Raw genomic sequence first — 12,187 nt, 5'->3', positions numbered from 1 at the left:
ATTTGTAGTTAATGCATACCTTTCTTTTCCCTTTTCATACATGAAAAAGATGTATTATCACTTTGATTTTAGAATTTTGTCGCATGTTTGAGTCCATCAAAATATCTTGTCTATGTTCAATGCATTGTCTATTTTCTTTCAATAATAAAATTGAAATTTTTGTTACATTTTAAATAAGACATATAGTAATTTAAAAAATATATAAAATAAATAGAAAGAATAATATAATAAAAACGTCAAAATATTTATAGTTTTTTGTGTTGGTTTTTTCCCCACAAATATTACGTTTCTAGAGTCCAGATGCAAAGTTAGGAAAGATAAAAGTTTTATATTCAAATGAAAGTGTTGTTTCCTTTTAGAGTAAATTATATTAATGAATTGAAATTGTGATATATAATTTTAAAGTATTTTTTTATATAAAAAAAATGGACAAAATTTGTATACTATTTTGTGTTTATCTATGACTTTATTTATTATAGAGAGATAGATTAAAAAGTGATTTTACCAGTTATAATACAATTTTTATTGTATGTGTAATACTAAAAAAAAAAAGAGAATATAATAATAATATATTTTTTTAATAATTAAAAGATATATCTCCCTTCTATTAATAAAGTGATAGATTCATTTATAACTTGATGTACAAGTTAGAAATTAAATATCAGTGTCTGTTTAAAGAACAAATATGTTGAACTACTTATAATATTCTTTATGTCTCACAATAATTATGGTTTAAGGTTTTTAAGCACAAAATAAGAACTATAATATATGTATCATTTTTTTTATATAATTTTAATAAAATAATTCATTCTATCAATAGATGCATTACTTCTTACGTGCTGATTCAATAATTTATAAAAGTGTAAGTTAGAAAAAACTTAATTAATATTACATTATAAAGTCAGAACCTTATTTATTTTAAAATGTTTTTCAAATACTAAAAATTACGATAATTGTGGGACGGACAGAATAACAATTATGGATAAAATCTTTACAATATTGATGCACACATCATTTCTGCTTCTTAATTGTTTTTTTAAAGAGATTTCTTTTAATACTATTAATTTTATCTCATCATTGTAATTATACCCTTATGTTTATTTATATTATTCATATAGTTGTTTTGTATTAAAATAACTGTAATTTAAAATTTATTCCTACGGATTGAGAATAATAATACATATTATTTTTAATATAGTTTTATTAAAATAATATTTTAATAAATATATTAATTTTGTTCGATTGTAAATACCCTAATATTAGTATAACTTATCTGAAAACAAATAAAAAATGATAATTAATATTGTGACTAAAAATTGAGAATAAATAGCATATTTTTTATGAGTGAATACATAGTATCATTTAAGAGTGAGAAGTAATTATAGAATAAACATCAGAGTAATAAATGATGGATAAATTATTAAATGGGAGAGAAAGTAAATAGAATTGAAGGAAAAAAAAAAATTTATCATCCCGATTACTGTTTTTTTTTTAATAAGCTAAAGCTACTAAATTAGTAATCATTAACCTTTATATTTATATTTATATTAATAAAGAAAAGATCTCTTTTGGTGTGCAAAAAATACTAATTTATTTTGAAATTTAGACTAATACAATGGAGCTTGATCATCCATACTTTCATAACCATATTCATTTTTCTCACAATATAATTGGGACTACAAGAAATGATTAGGTGGTGACAAAAAAAATTAATAATTGATATCTAATGAGTACTGCAGTCTAAAGAGTCAAAAATATGAAAAGAAAGGTAGACAAGCAAGTTTAAAATGCTGAGCATCCACATTTGGTTTTTCCAAGTAAAATATCTTTTGCTTCATTAATTTTGGATGCAAGGTAATGACTGCCACCTGCATCTGGATGGTAGAACTTATCTTATCTGTTGGAGTGCACTCTCTGCCATACGACAAATAATAACTCAAAATTAAAGACAATCATAATTAATAAAAAAGAAAGACAAACTAAACACAATTTGCCTCAATCTAAAACTTCATTAACCAGTGAATAACAACAAAAGCAAAGTGGTTTTATGGAAGTATAATCCCAAGTTATATACCATAGTCTCTAGAGTCCATAACAAATCAATGCAAAGACATAGCCAACTTTCCAAACCACAAGCATGGTATTTGATATATAAGATGGATGCAAATGTCCTTAGAATCTTTCATTGATTTTTCACAACAAAATAACTCAACTCAAGCAATGATTAGGACAAAACCTTTGTCATGTAATCATACCATGAAAAGGCTTAACATGTTGGGTAATGGATACACATTCAAGCAGATTGCAAAGATATCACAATAAGGAAGATTAATGTTAGACAAAAAAACACCATTAATTAATTCAATGGATCCCCAAAAAGGTGATTTCAAACACAACTGCAATCAACACAATCAAAAATTATTAGAATCTTGAAACAAAAATGAGAGTTACCTAACAGCCAGTATAAGAGCTGCTTCCCTCCTAGCTAGTCATGGAAGCCTGGAAACTACCTTCATAAAATCTCCTCATCCTGGGTGGCCTAGCCTTGAATGCTTGCCAAGGCTGGATACCATATTTAGCAGCATAAGCTGCAGCTGCCACTGCAAGCCCTGCCATTAATGGTGAAAAATCATTGAGAGGTTGAGGATAGTTTTCGAATTCCGAATTGAAATAAAAGAGATGAGATTTTAGGAATAACAAAAAGGGCTTACCATAAGTTGAAAGCTTCAGAAACTGAAAATCAAGAATTCGAATAGGATTTTCCCGGCAAAAAGGATTCAGTTGAGGAACATGAAACAAACTTGGGGTTTTTATTTGATATTTATATTTATATTTTATTTATTTATTTAATTTCACACATCCAAATTTTAAGATTTAGAGTTTAGAGTTTACATCTTATTCCATTAACTTTTTAAAAAAAATATATGCATTTTAATTTTAATAATCCATAGAATTATTTATTTTTAATTTTTTTGTTTTAATATAAATTAGTGTAAAATAAGCAGTTTTTGGTATTTTTTTAATTTTTTTTTAACTAATCTTACTTTTTTTTTATTAACTTGATATATTTAATTTTTTTTCATTATTAAAATAATAAGTAAATTATGATTTTGATTTTCATAATTTTTATTTATTTATTTTAAAAAAATTTAAAATTATTATTTTTAGTTCTTAAGGACCATTTAAGGAGTATATATATATACATAATTCTTAATTTAGGACATAAATTTCTAATAAACACATAAATAGTTTAAAAAAATCGCATAATAGTAAAGATAAAAATAACAATCTAAATTTTAAAGAGATAAAAAAATAAGTAAAGTTTTTACAAAGACTAAAATCAAATAATACTCATTTTATATGGATTAAAAATTATTTATGTCTAAAATTAGTAATAACATTTCTTATTAATATATATATATATATATATAATATATATATATATATATATGAACAGATTATAATTATACAGGTATAACTTTTATTAAGTATTACACCGTTCAATAACTTTATATTAATTATAAATTTTGTAAATTCAATTGTTAGATTGAAAGTTCATATCACTTTATACGTATATATCAAATTTTGTTAACATTGAACAACAACTTGAAGACAATTAAAGTGTTCATATTTTAGTGTATTTTGAAATGAATATATTACGTCAATTTTGTTTTATAAAAATGAAGTATCAAATCATCTTGGATTAATATAAAATTTTGTGTATATGATTTAAGAGATATGAACTTTCAATCTAACGGTTAGATTTACAAAATTCACATTTAATATTGTATCGCAGTTAGTAGACTGGAACGGGACATTCCAAAATTGGAACGGGCCGTTCCAAACTTCTAAAACAAGGGTGATTTAGTGTGTGTTTGTTTTATTGGTAACACTCATTCCTAGGCAACTAAACGGAGAAGTATGCGAGAGGAAGCTTCCAAATGAACGTACTTTTGCCTCTCCCAAACAGAAAATCAAACACACTATTAGTAGCCCAGAACGAGCCATTCCCAAACTAGAACGGGTCGTTCTAAACTACTGAATAGGCCTAAAAATCTTAGTTGAGAACAGGTCGTTCCAAACATGGTCGTTGTGAGTTAAACTTAACTCCAGAACGGGCTATTCTGGTTTAAGAACGGGTCATTTTGCATGTGAGTTTTACACATGATGAAGGGGTATAGAACGGGTCGTTCTGGATTCGAAACGGGCCGTTCTGGCCACTCTAGACTTTTATAAATAGGCCATAAGCATGCAGTTAAGGAGAAGAAAAGAAAAGGGAAACTTAGAGAGAAGTTTAGAGAGATGGACTATAGACTAGGAAGCTTGCTTTTGGAAGATTGAAATTCCCGGGTTGAGCTTTAGAAGGAAATTAAGCTTCTTCTCAGTTCTTGGTTATTTCTGAGTCAATTTTCAGGTTAGGGAAGCTTTATGCATTGTGTTTTTTTGTTGAAATGGTTGAGTTGTTGGTGCTTAAGTTGATTTATGTTGTTTACATTGTGTAAGTTGGCATGATAGATGAACTTCAAATATGTTGGTTGATTTGTAATTTGTGTCAAATATGTTGTATATTGTTGAAGTTTTTTATAAGGTTGTAAAGTTGTTAAGTTGCCTGATGAAGATGAGTTGAGTAGTTGTTGGCTTAAGTTGTTTATATGTTGTGTGTTTGATGAAACTAAGTTGTTTACATGTTGTCTATCATTGAATTATTAATAATTCGAGATGTATAAATTGAAGTAGATTATTGTTGTAAAGTTGTTAAGTTGCATTAAGTTGATTTAAAGTATCAAGATGACTATTGTTGTCAAGTTGAATGAAGGGTGTCTATAGCTGTGAAGTCATAAAGTTGATATTGTGATGACTATAATTGCTCTAGTTGTTTAATTAAGTAGTATAAAGATGCCTATTGCTGTAAATTTGAAAGTTGTCTTAGAGCTGTTGAAGTTGAGATTGATGACTATAGTTGCTTATTGTTGTAAAGATGACTATTGTTGTAAAGTTGTTATGATGCCTAAAGTTGTAAAGTGGTAAAGTTGTCAAAGTTGTATAGTTGAATAGAAAGTTGTCAAGTTGGTATGTGATGTCTATTGTTGAAAGATGCTTTTAAGTCGTAAGTTGCCTTAAAGTTGTTCAGTTGCTCTAAAGCTGTTGAAGTTGATATTTTGATGACTAAAGTTGCCTATTGTTGTAAAGTTGAAAAGTTGGGGACATATGGTGAAGATATATGTCCTATGTTGAGATACATAGTACTAAGTTGAAAGTTGTTTTAAAGTTGAATTCCTTAGTACTGTGTGAGCGACATGGAAGTAGTCGATCCATGTCTTCATGGTTGAATGACCAATTTGAGTAAGGTATCTAGTTAGAGATGTAGTCTTTGACTAGGTACTAGAGGGTGCGTGGTACTTGGAGGACAATGGGTGGGCTAACTCCATATGTGGATTGGTGATGCTAGCCAAGGCCGTGACAGGCTCATACCCAAACCCTTCTGTCCTGACAGTAGTACTGGATTTCCGAGTCTAAGTGGCACACCCGAGTAATCGCCTATTGTTGTCTATACCTGGTTCTCTTCGGAGTTCCTAACGATGCCTTATACCTGACCTGGTTGAGATAGGTCAAACGTTGGATTCGATAGGGTTTATGCCACCTAGACTGCTCAACCTCAGTTATTGAAGATCTCCGAGTTGTATATGCGTGATGACGCATTAGTTGATGTTGCATGGGTTGTTGCATTCAAGTTGTATATAATGTTGTATGAATGAGTTGACAGTAGAGCTATTGTGATAAATACTATGTGATTGTGTTGTGGTGATGAGTTGTTAATCACTAGGACTAGAGGAGAAGTTTTCAAAGTTGTTCATCCCATTGTGCGGATTGAGATAGTCGTGGTGCTCTGAGAGCCCAATTTTTTTAAAAACCCTCCTTAGAAAGTTGTCCCTAGGAGTGGATGATGTGTTGTTCTCCTCTAGAACTTAGTTGGTCCCGTGTATGGGCAAGGTCGAGACACACATGTATGAAACGACCACGGTATAGGGGTCAGGCCGAGCTATACCGATTACAAGCGGCCAATTTGAGTAAAGTACGATGTGTTAAAAATGTTGTTGCTATTAGATGATGTTGTAAATCTATTTTTGTAGGTGTTGTGTTACTTTAAGTTGCAAGTTGAAAGTAGAATTCTATTGCTTTTTATTATATGTTGATACTATTTTTTTATGATTGTTATTGTGAGCTTACCTTAACATGTTTTCCCTTGTGGTTGGGGCTGCGATGACCATACCTTGGTATGCAAGCAGATCAGGTTTAGGTGCTCTGCTGGACTAGGTGAACTTCTTTTTGGTTAGGACTCAGGAGGAAGGCTAATGTTGTATTTAGTTGATTGGTAGCATTCGACTACCTAATTGTTGTATAGGGTATTATTCCCTACTTTCAGTTATATATATTATGAGACTTTTTAGTTGTGTATTCTCATTATATATATAATTGTTTAGTAATGATATTTTATTTTATACTTGTATCTAGACCCTATAAATAGTGTGAGACTTGGCGAATCGTTACAAATATAAAGTTATTGAGCAATATAATATTTAGTAAAAGTTACATCGGTGTATTATAATCATCCTCATATATATATATATATATATATATATATATATATATATATATATATATATATATATATATATATATATATATATATATATACTAATAATATGTAACATGGTTGATAATGCATTTTAATTAAACTATTTTATCTTTGATTAAAATATAGTATATTTTTTTACTATTTTTTAATCAAAATATTTTTATCTGTTTTTTTAATAAAAATATTTTTCAGCATTTTTTCATAATCTAAAATGATTATTGGTAGTTATTATTATTTTTTTAATAATATCAATAAAGAGACGGCTTTTATTGGTTGAAATAATTATACAAGTATAATATTTTTTTTATTATGATATCAAAAATTATATCAATTTATAGATATTATTTAAATATTTAACGATTAAAATCAAGATAATTAAATTAATTTAAACGGTTTAATTTTGTTTTCTTTAAATTAATGAATTTGTTATAATTAATTTAGTTTTTAAATTTGATCGTTTATAAACTAAACTAATCTAATCTAATCCGATGGATGTCAATATTTTTTAGTATATTTTTAATGTACAAAAATATTTCTTTTTTTTTTTCTCACAACAATAATATCTTTATAAAATAATAATTCAATATTCAACATTAAATCATGTCATACATGAGTCTCACCATTCATTCATACATTTATTTTGATTTATATTATGTTTTTATCTTGATCTTGATCTGTGTGGTGAAATTCAATGAAAAAAGTGAAAATGAAAAAAAATAAAAATGGAAGGGTCAAGCAAGGAAGATAATTCAGAGGATTGAGATTGACATGATAAAAAAATTGAAGAAGATTTATACTGTATGAGATTCTATCATCTAATATAATATACTTATTTTAAAAAATTAAGAGTTTAAGATAATTAAGAATATTATTTTATTATTTATAAATTTTTAGAAAAACTGATTTAATAGTTACTTTTTAAAAAAAAAACTTCATATATGAAATAATATTTTTACAATTATAATTTTATCAATATATATATATATATATGTATATATATTATGATACTAACAATTTTAAGATAAAATTAATTTAATTTAAATATCTTTTTAATTAAATTAATTACTTTACTGATGAATTTACTTAAATTTATCATTTATTCAAATTGGTTAATTATTTTATCATGTCTTAAAATAATATTTCTATTCCTTTTTAATAGTCTTTTTAAGATTGTTATATACAAATTAAATAATGTAATAATTTTTTTTTCTTTTATAAAATGTTTTTGATTTTTTCTATTACTTCCTTTATTTTTAATTAAGTTTCATTTAAATTGAGTAACCAAAAAAGTTATACATTTTTTAATTTAAAGAGATTTTGTTAATGTATTTTCTATTTTATCATTTTAAATTAAAAAAAAAAGATATTCATATTAATTATCATTAATTTTTCTTCCACTTTTAAATTTTTTTATGATATCTTTCTTTCTTTAAATACTAGTGATTATTTAGTTTTTAAATAAAATTTATCAAAGGATACTATGGACTGAAATAGTAAAAATTTTAATAAAATAATTAAAGAATCTAAGAATATAATTTAGATTAAAAAAATTAATATTATCTTAAAATTAAAAAATAACAGATAAAAAGAAACAAAAATTTTAAAAAAATTATGTAACATTTAATAAAAATGGAGGTAGTATATTTTTTTTATAATAAATATATATTAATTATCAATGTATAAGTTAATTAAAAATTATGTAAAATATAAGATTACAATTGATTAAAAAATATATTTAAAGTTGTCTCAGAGTTTGAAAATAATAGATAAAGAGAAACAATTCTTTGTTTAAAAAAATATGTAAAATATAAAGATACAATTGATTAAAAAATATGTTTAACAATGTCTTAGATTTTGAAAACAATAGATAAATAGAATCAATTTTTTTTAGAAAAATAACAATTAAAAAAGAAAAAAAAATATTTCTAGCAACAATATTTTTGAAAATTATAAATATTATGGATTGTGGTTTATAAATATGTTTTATTGTTCTTAAAGTGTTTTTGAAAATATTTATGTATCTTTTTTAGTTGGCAATTTTTTAAGAAAATTTTTTTTCTATTTATGGGTTTTGAAAGTTCAAAAAATATTAATTATTATTTTTTATTATATTTTTGTATTCTACTTAATTTTTAATTAATTTATAAATTAACAATTAATATAAATTTATTATACAAGGAGATAATAGAAAAGATTTAAATCATTTTATGTAAAACATTTATTATGATTATTAATTTGGGAATAATAACCTTAAATGATTATTAAAAAAAATCAGAAGGAGTATTTGAAAATCATTTTTTTATTATATCATAAAAATAAATAATTTAAATATCATTTTTTATTATATTTTTGATGAAAAAATATAATGGAAGACAATTTTATAGGATATTTTTTAATTTTTAAATATACATATTGAAAAATATTTTTGTTTATTATCTTATCAAATATTTTTTTTTTCATATAAAATTCAATTTTTTATTATTATTATTATCATAAAAGAATAATCAATTTTAATTTTTGTACAAAGAAAATTAGAAATTTTAAAGCGAGTAAGTTTTTTTTCAAATATTTTATTCATTTTAAATTAATTATCAATTTATAAATATTTTACATAAATTAATAAAAAATCAGAAATATACCAAAGATAATATAATTTTATTTTTATAAACTAAGGGATAATTTTAATATTTTATTCATCCTATAATGATTATAATATAATATTTTTAAACATAAATTAAGAAATAAAATAAATGTATTACTTTTTTATACTTAATTTTATTGAAATTGTATATCTTCTTAATAAATATATTACTTTTAATTACAATAATTGAATAACCTATGAAAAATAAGGAAGAAAAATAATTAATATTATCTATTTTGAAATTTTTTTAAAATATCTATATTATAATCATTTTACAACAGAGTATTAAAATAAAGTAGAAAGTTTACATTAAAAATTATAATAGAGTTGCAAAGTAAATATGTAAATACACATTTTTCTCAAAACTTTTCACTGTTCTTCCTAACTTAATCTCTTAATTTTAAGAAAAATTAGCATTTTATAAAATTATAAATGAAAAACATAATTAATAATGACTTAAAAAAATAAAAATGAAGAATATTTTGTGATGAATTTTTGGATGAGGGTATGAAAATTGTCTTTACTTTACCCTACCTTTCAATAGCAAGGAGAGAGCATGACTGTGATGAGGCAGCGGTGGAATCGAGAGCGTTGAGACTGCCAAGTGCCAAGTGCCAAGTGCCAAGGGCTGAGATTTTTCCAATGACACAAGATGGACCATAACGCACCCCAAAAAGAGGGGACACGTGGCGGAAAACAGTGGAAGGGCACACACACACAGTGGAACACAACACAAGCAACGTTTCCCATGCCACCACCATGACTCAACCAACAAAACAAACAAAGACCCCATTTTTCTCACAAACCCAAGGAAACTGCCAAAAAACCCTTCCCCTTCCACGGGTACACCGTACGTTACCAATAATACCCTCTCTCTCTTCTCCACGCTGGCACCTCGCACGTGCCCCTTCCCATGTTCCCCCACAACCCTGCCACACACGTGTCTCCGGGCCCCACCACCCTCTCCTTCCACCAACACAACAGAGAAATCATTAAACACAACACCAACATTAATTAATAATATTAAAATGTTCCATTCTAGACCCTACGTGCCACCGTCTAGTCGGCACACTGTTACTTTTTCTCAGTCATTTATTTTTACTTTTTTTTTTTCAACACCAAAAAAAAAAAGTAAAAAAAAAAGAGAAATGACCCAAAATGCCCCTTGGGCAATGGCCATAACAGCCTGCCACATCAAATCTCTATCTGCCTGTCTGGTCTGGTCCGGATTATTATATAGACAAAAAGATCTCTCACTCCACCAATTCAACAAACAAACACTATCTTTTATCCTTTTTATTTTATTTTATTGGTCCAACGTTTGGTTAATATAATAAGGTATTAATAATAATGTGTGGACCTAGGGAAACCCCAAATAAACCCCACCATCCAGCCTTGCCACCTCTATTTGCATGCCATTCTCTTCCTTCTTCCAAACCTCTATTTTTTCTCTCCTCCTCTTCTTTCTCACCAAGTGCTCTCTCTTCTCTCTAACACTCACGCAAAAATCAAACAAACTCAACAACAACAACAACATCAACATCGTATCAGATATCATCAATGGCCGTTGAGGCGCGCCATCTTAATCTCTTCCCATCTCAACTCATAGCCAACCGGTATTTATATATACTCATTCCGCCTATTGTTTTCATTTTTTTTTTTACTTCTGTTTTTTTTTTCCTCAAGATTTGGTTTCACTTTCACAGGGAAGTGATGAATTCAATTGACGCCAATTTCAACGTATACAACACTCAGATGAGTTATTCTTCGTTTCCTCCGTTATCCGGCGCCGTCACGGAAACCGTGCTGCCGTCGTCGGTGTACAATTCTCCCGGAAACGCCGTGAAATCCGAAAGCAGTCTCACTTACAACAATAACGTCGTTACTCCCGCGTCGAGAAAACGGTCCAGAGATAATTACAGTTATAATTACAGTTCTGACGGTTATTTTTCGTTTCTCGGCCAAGACGTGTCTCTCCAGATCCAACAACAGCAACTCGACATCGAGCGGCTAGTCATGCAAGGCGTAAGTCTCATTCATTCATTCATACATTTATTTTGATTTGTCTTATGTTTATTATTTATTATTTTTTATTTTCAGATTTAGATTCTGATTTGTGGTTGTGTATTTGTTCAGATGGAGAAAGTGAGAATAGAGTTCGACGAGAACAGGAAGAAGCTAATGAGGAGAATAATCCAAGCGATTGACGTTGGCGTGATGAAGAGGCTGAAGGCGAAGGAGGAAGAGATAGAGAAAATCGAGAAACTGAATTGGGCGTTGGAAGAGAGAGTGAAGTCTCTGTGCATGGAGAATCAGATATGGCGCGAATTGGCGCAGAGCAACGAAGCCACGGCGAATGCTCTCCGGACGAACTTGGAGCAGGTGCTGGCGCAGCGGTGCGGCGGCGGGCCGGCGGTGGAGAGCGAGGAGACGGAGGACGCGCAGTCGAGCTGCGGGAGCACCGCGGACGAGGAAGGGTGGCGCACGGTAGCGGGGTGCGCAGGGGCGAAGGATAAGAGGGAAGGCGGCGAGAGTAACGTGAGGCTGTGCAGGAAGTGTGGGAAGGAAGAGTCGTGTGTGCTGATTTTGCCGTGCCGGCATCTGTGTTTGTGTACTGTGTGCGGGTCTACCCTACACACTTGTCCAGTTTGTAAATCCTTCAAGACTGCTAGTGTTCATGTTAACATGTCATGAATAGGACTAGAAGAAAGAAGAATCTCATAAAAACATATATCAATCAATTTTTCATAAATTGAAAAATGGTAAAAAAAGAAGAAAAAAAAATAGAGTTCATTTTGATCTTTTTTTTCTCTTCATTTCTTTGTTCTACTCTTCTGGTAAAAATAGTGGGAGTCCCGATGAATGAAAAATTTATATATATATATATATATATATATATATATATATAT

The 12,187-nt window shown here is 28.0% G+C and overlaps 1 protein-coding gene and 1 pseudogene across 2 annotated transcripts; one reads left to right on the top strand and one right to left on the bottom strand.

The window, feature by feature from the left end:
- Nucleotides 1-1,566: 1,566 nt before the first annotated feature.
- LOC114916862 (mitochondrial import inner membrane translocase subunit TIM14-2-like) lies at nucleotides 1,567-2,700 on the bottom strand (annotated as a pseudogene). Its single transcript, XR_014430210.1, has 2 exons — nucleotides 2,452-2,700; nucleotides 1,567-1,914 (listed from the first exon to the last, which is right to left on the bottom strand). The product of XR_014430210.1 is annotated as a mitochondrial import inner membrane translocase subunit TIM14-2-like (transcript).
- Nucleotides 2,701-10,591: 7,891 nt separating this feature from the next.
- On the top strand, nucleotides 10,592-12,094 carry BRG3 (SBP (S-ribonuclease binding protein) family protein). Its single transcript, XM_020377840.3, has 3 exons — nucleotides 10,592-10,894; nucleotides 10,985-11,303; nucleotides 11,415-12,094. Exons 1-3 carry the CDS (start codon nucleotides 10,839-10,841, stop codon nucleotides 11,970-11,972), a joined length of 933 nt encoding a protein of 310 aa, XP_020233429.1. The 5' UTR covers nucleotides 10,592-10,838; the 3' UTR covers nucleotides 11,973-12,094.
- Nucleotides 12,095-12,187: the final 93 nt, after the last annotated feature.

The sequence above is a fragment of the Cajanus cajan genome, chromosome 10 (genome assembly GCF_000230855.2).
Source record: "Cajanus cajan strain Asha chromosome 10, NIPB_CcT2T_4, whole genome shotgun sequence".
NCBI classification, from domain to species: domain Eukaryota; kingdom Viridiplantae; phylum Streptophyta; class Magnoliopsida; order Fabales; family Fabaceae; genus Cajanus; species Cajanus cajan.
The sequence above is the reverse complement of the archived record's forward strand: the minus strand, read 5'-3'. Positions and strand labels throughout refer to the sequence as shown.

Coding starts and splice junctions, on each gene's coding strand:
- BRG3 (XM_020377840.3), top strand. CDS start 10,839: ATGGCCGTTGAGGCGCGCCATCTTAATCTCTTCCCATCTCAACTCATA. Junction 10,895..10,984: donor TCTCAACTCATAGCCAACCG/GTATTTATATAT, acceptor TCACTTTCACAG/GGAAGTGATGAATTCAATTG. Junction 11,304..11,414: donor AGCGGCTAGTCATGCAAGGC/GTAAGTCTCATT, acceptor GTATTTGTTCAG/ATGGAGAAAGTGAGAATAGA.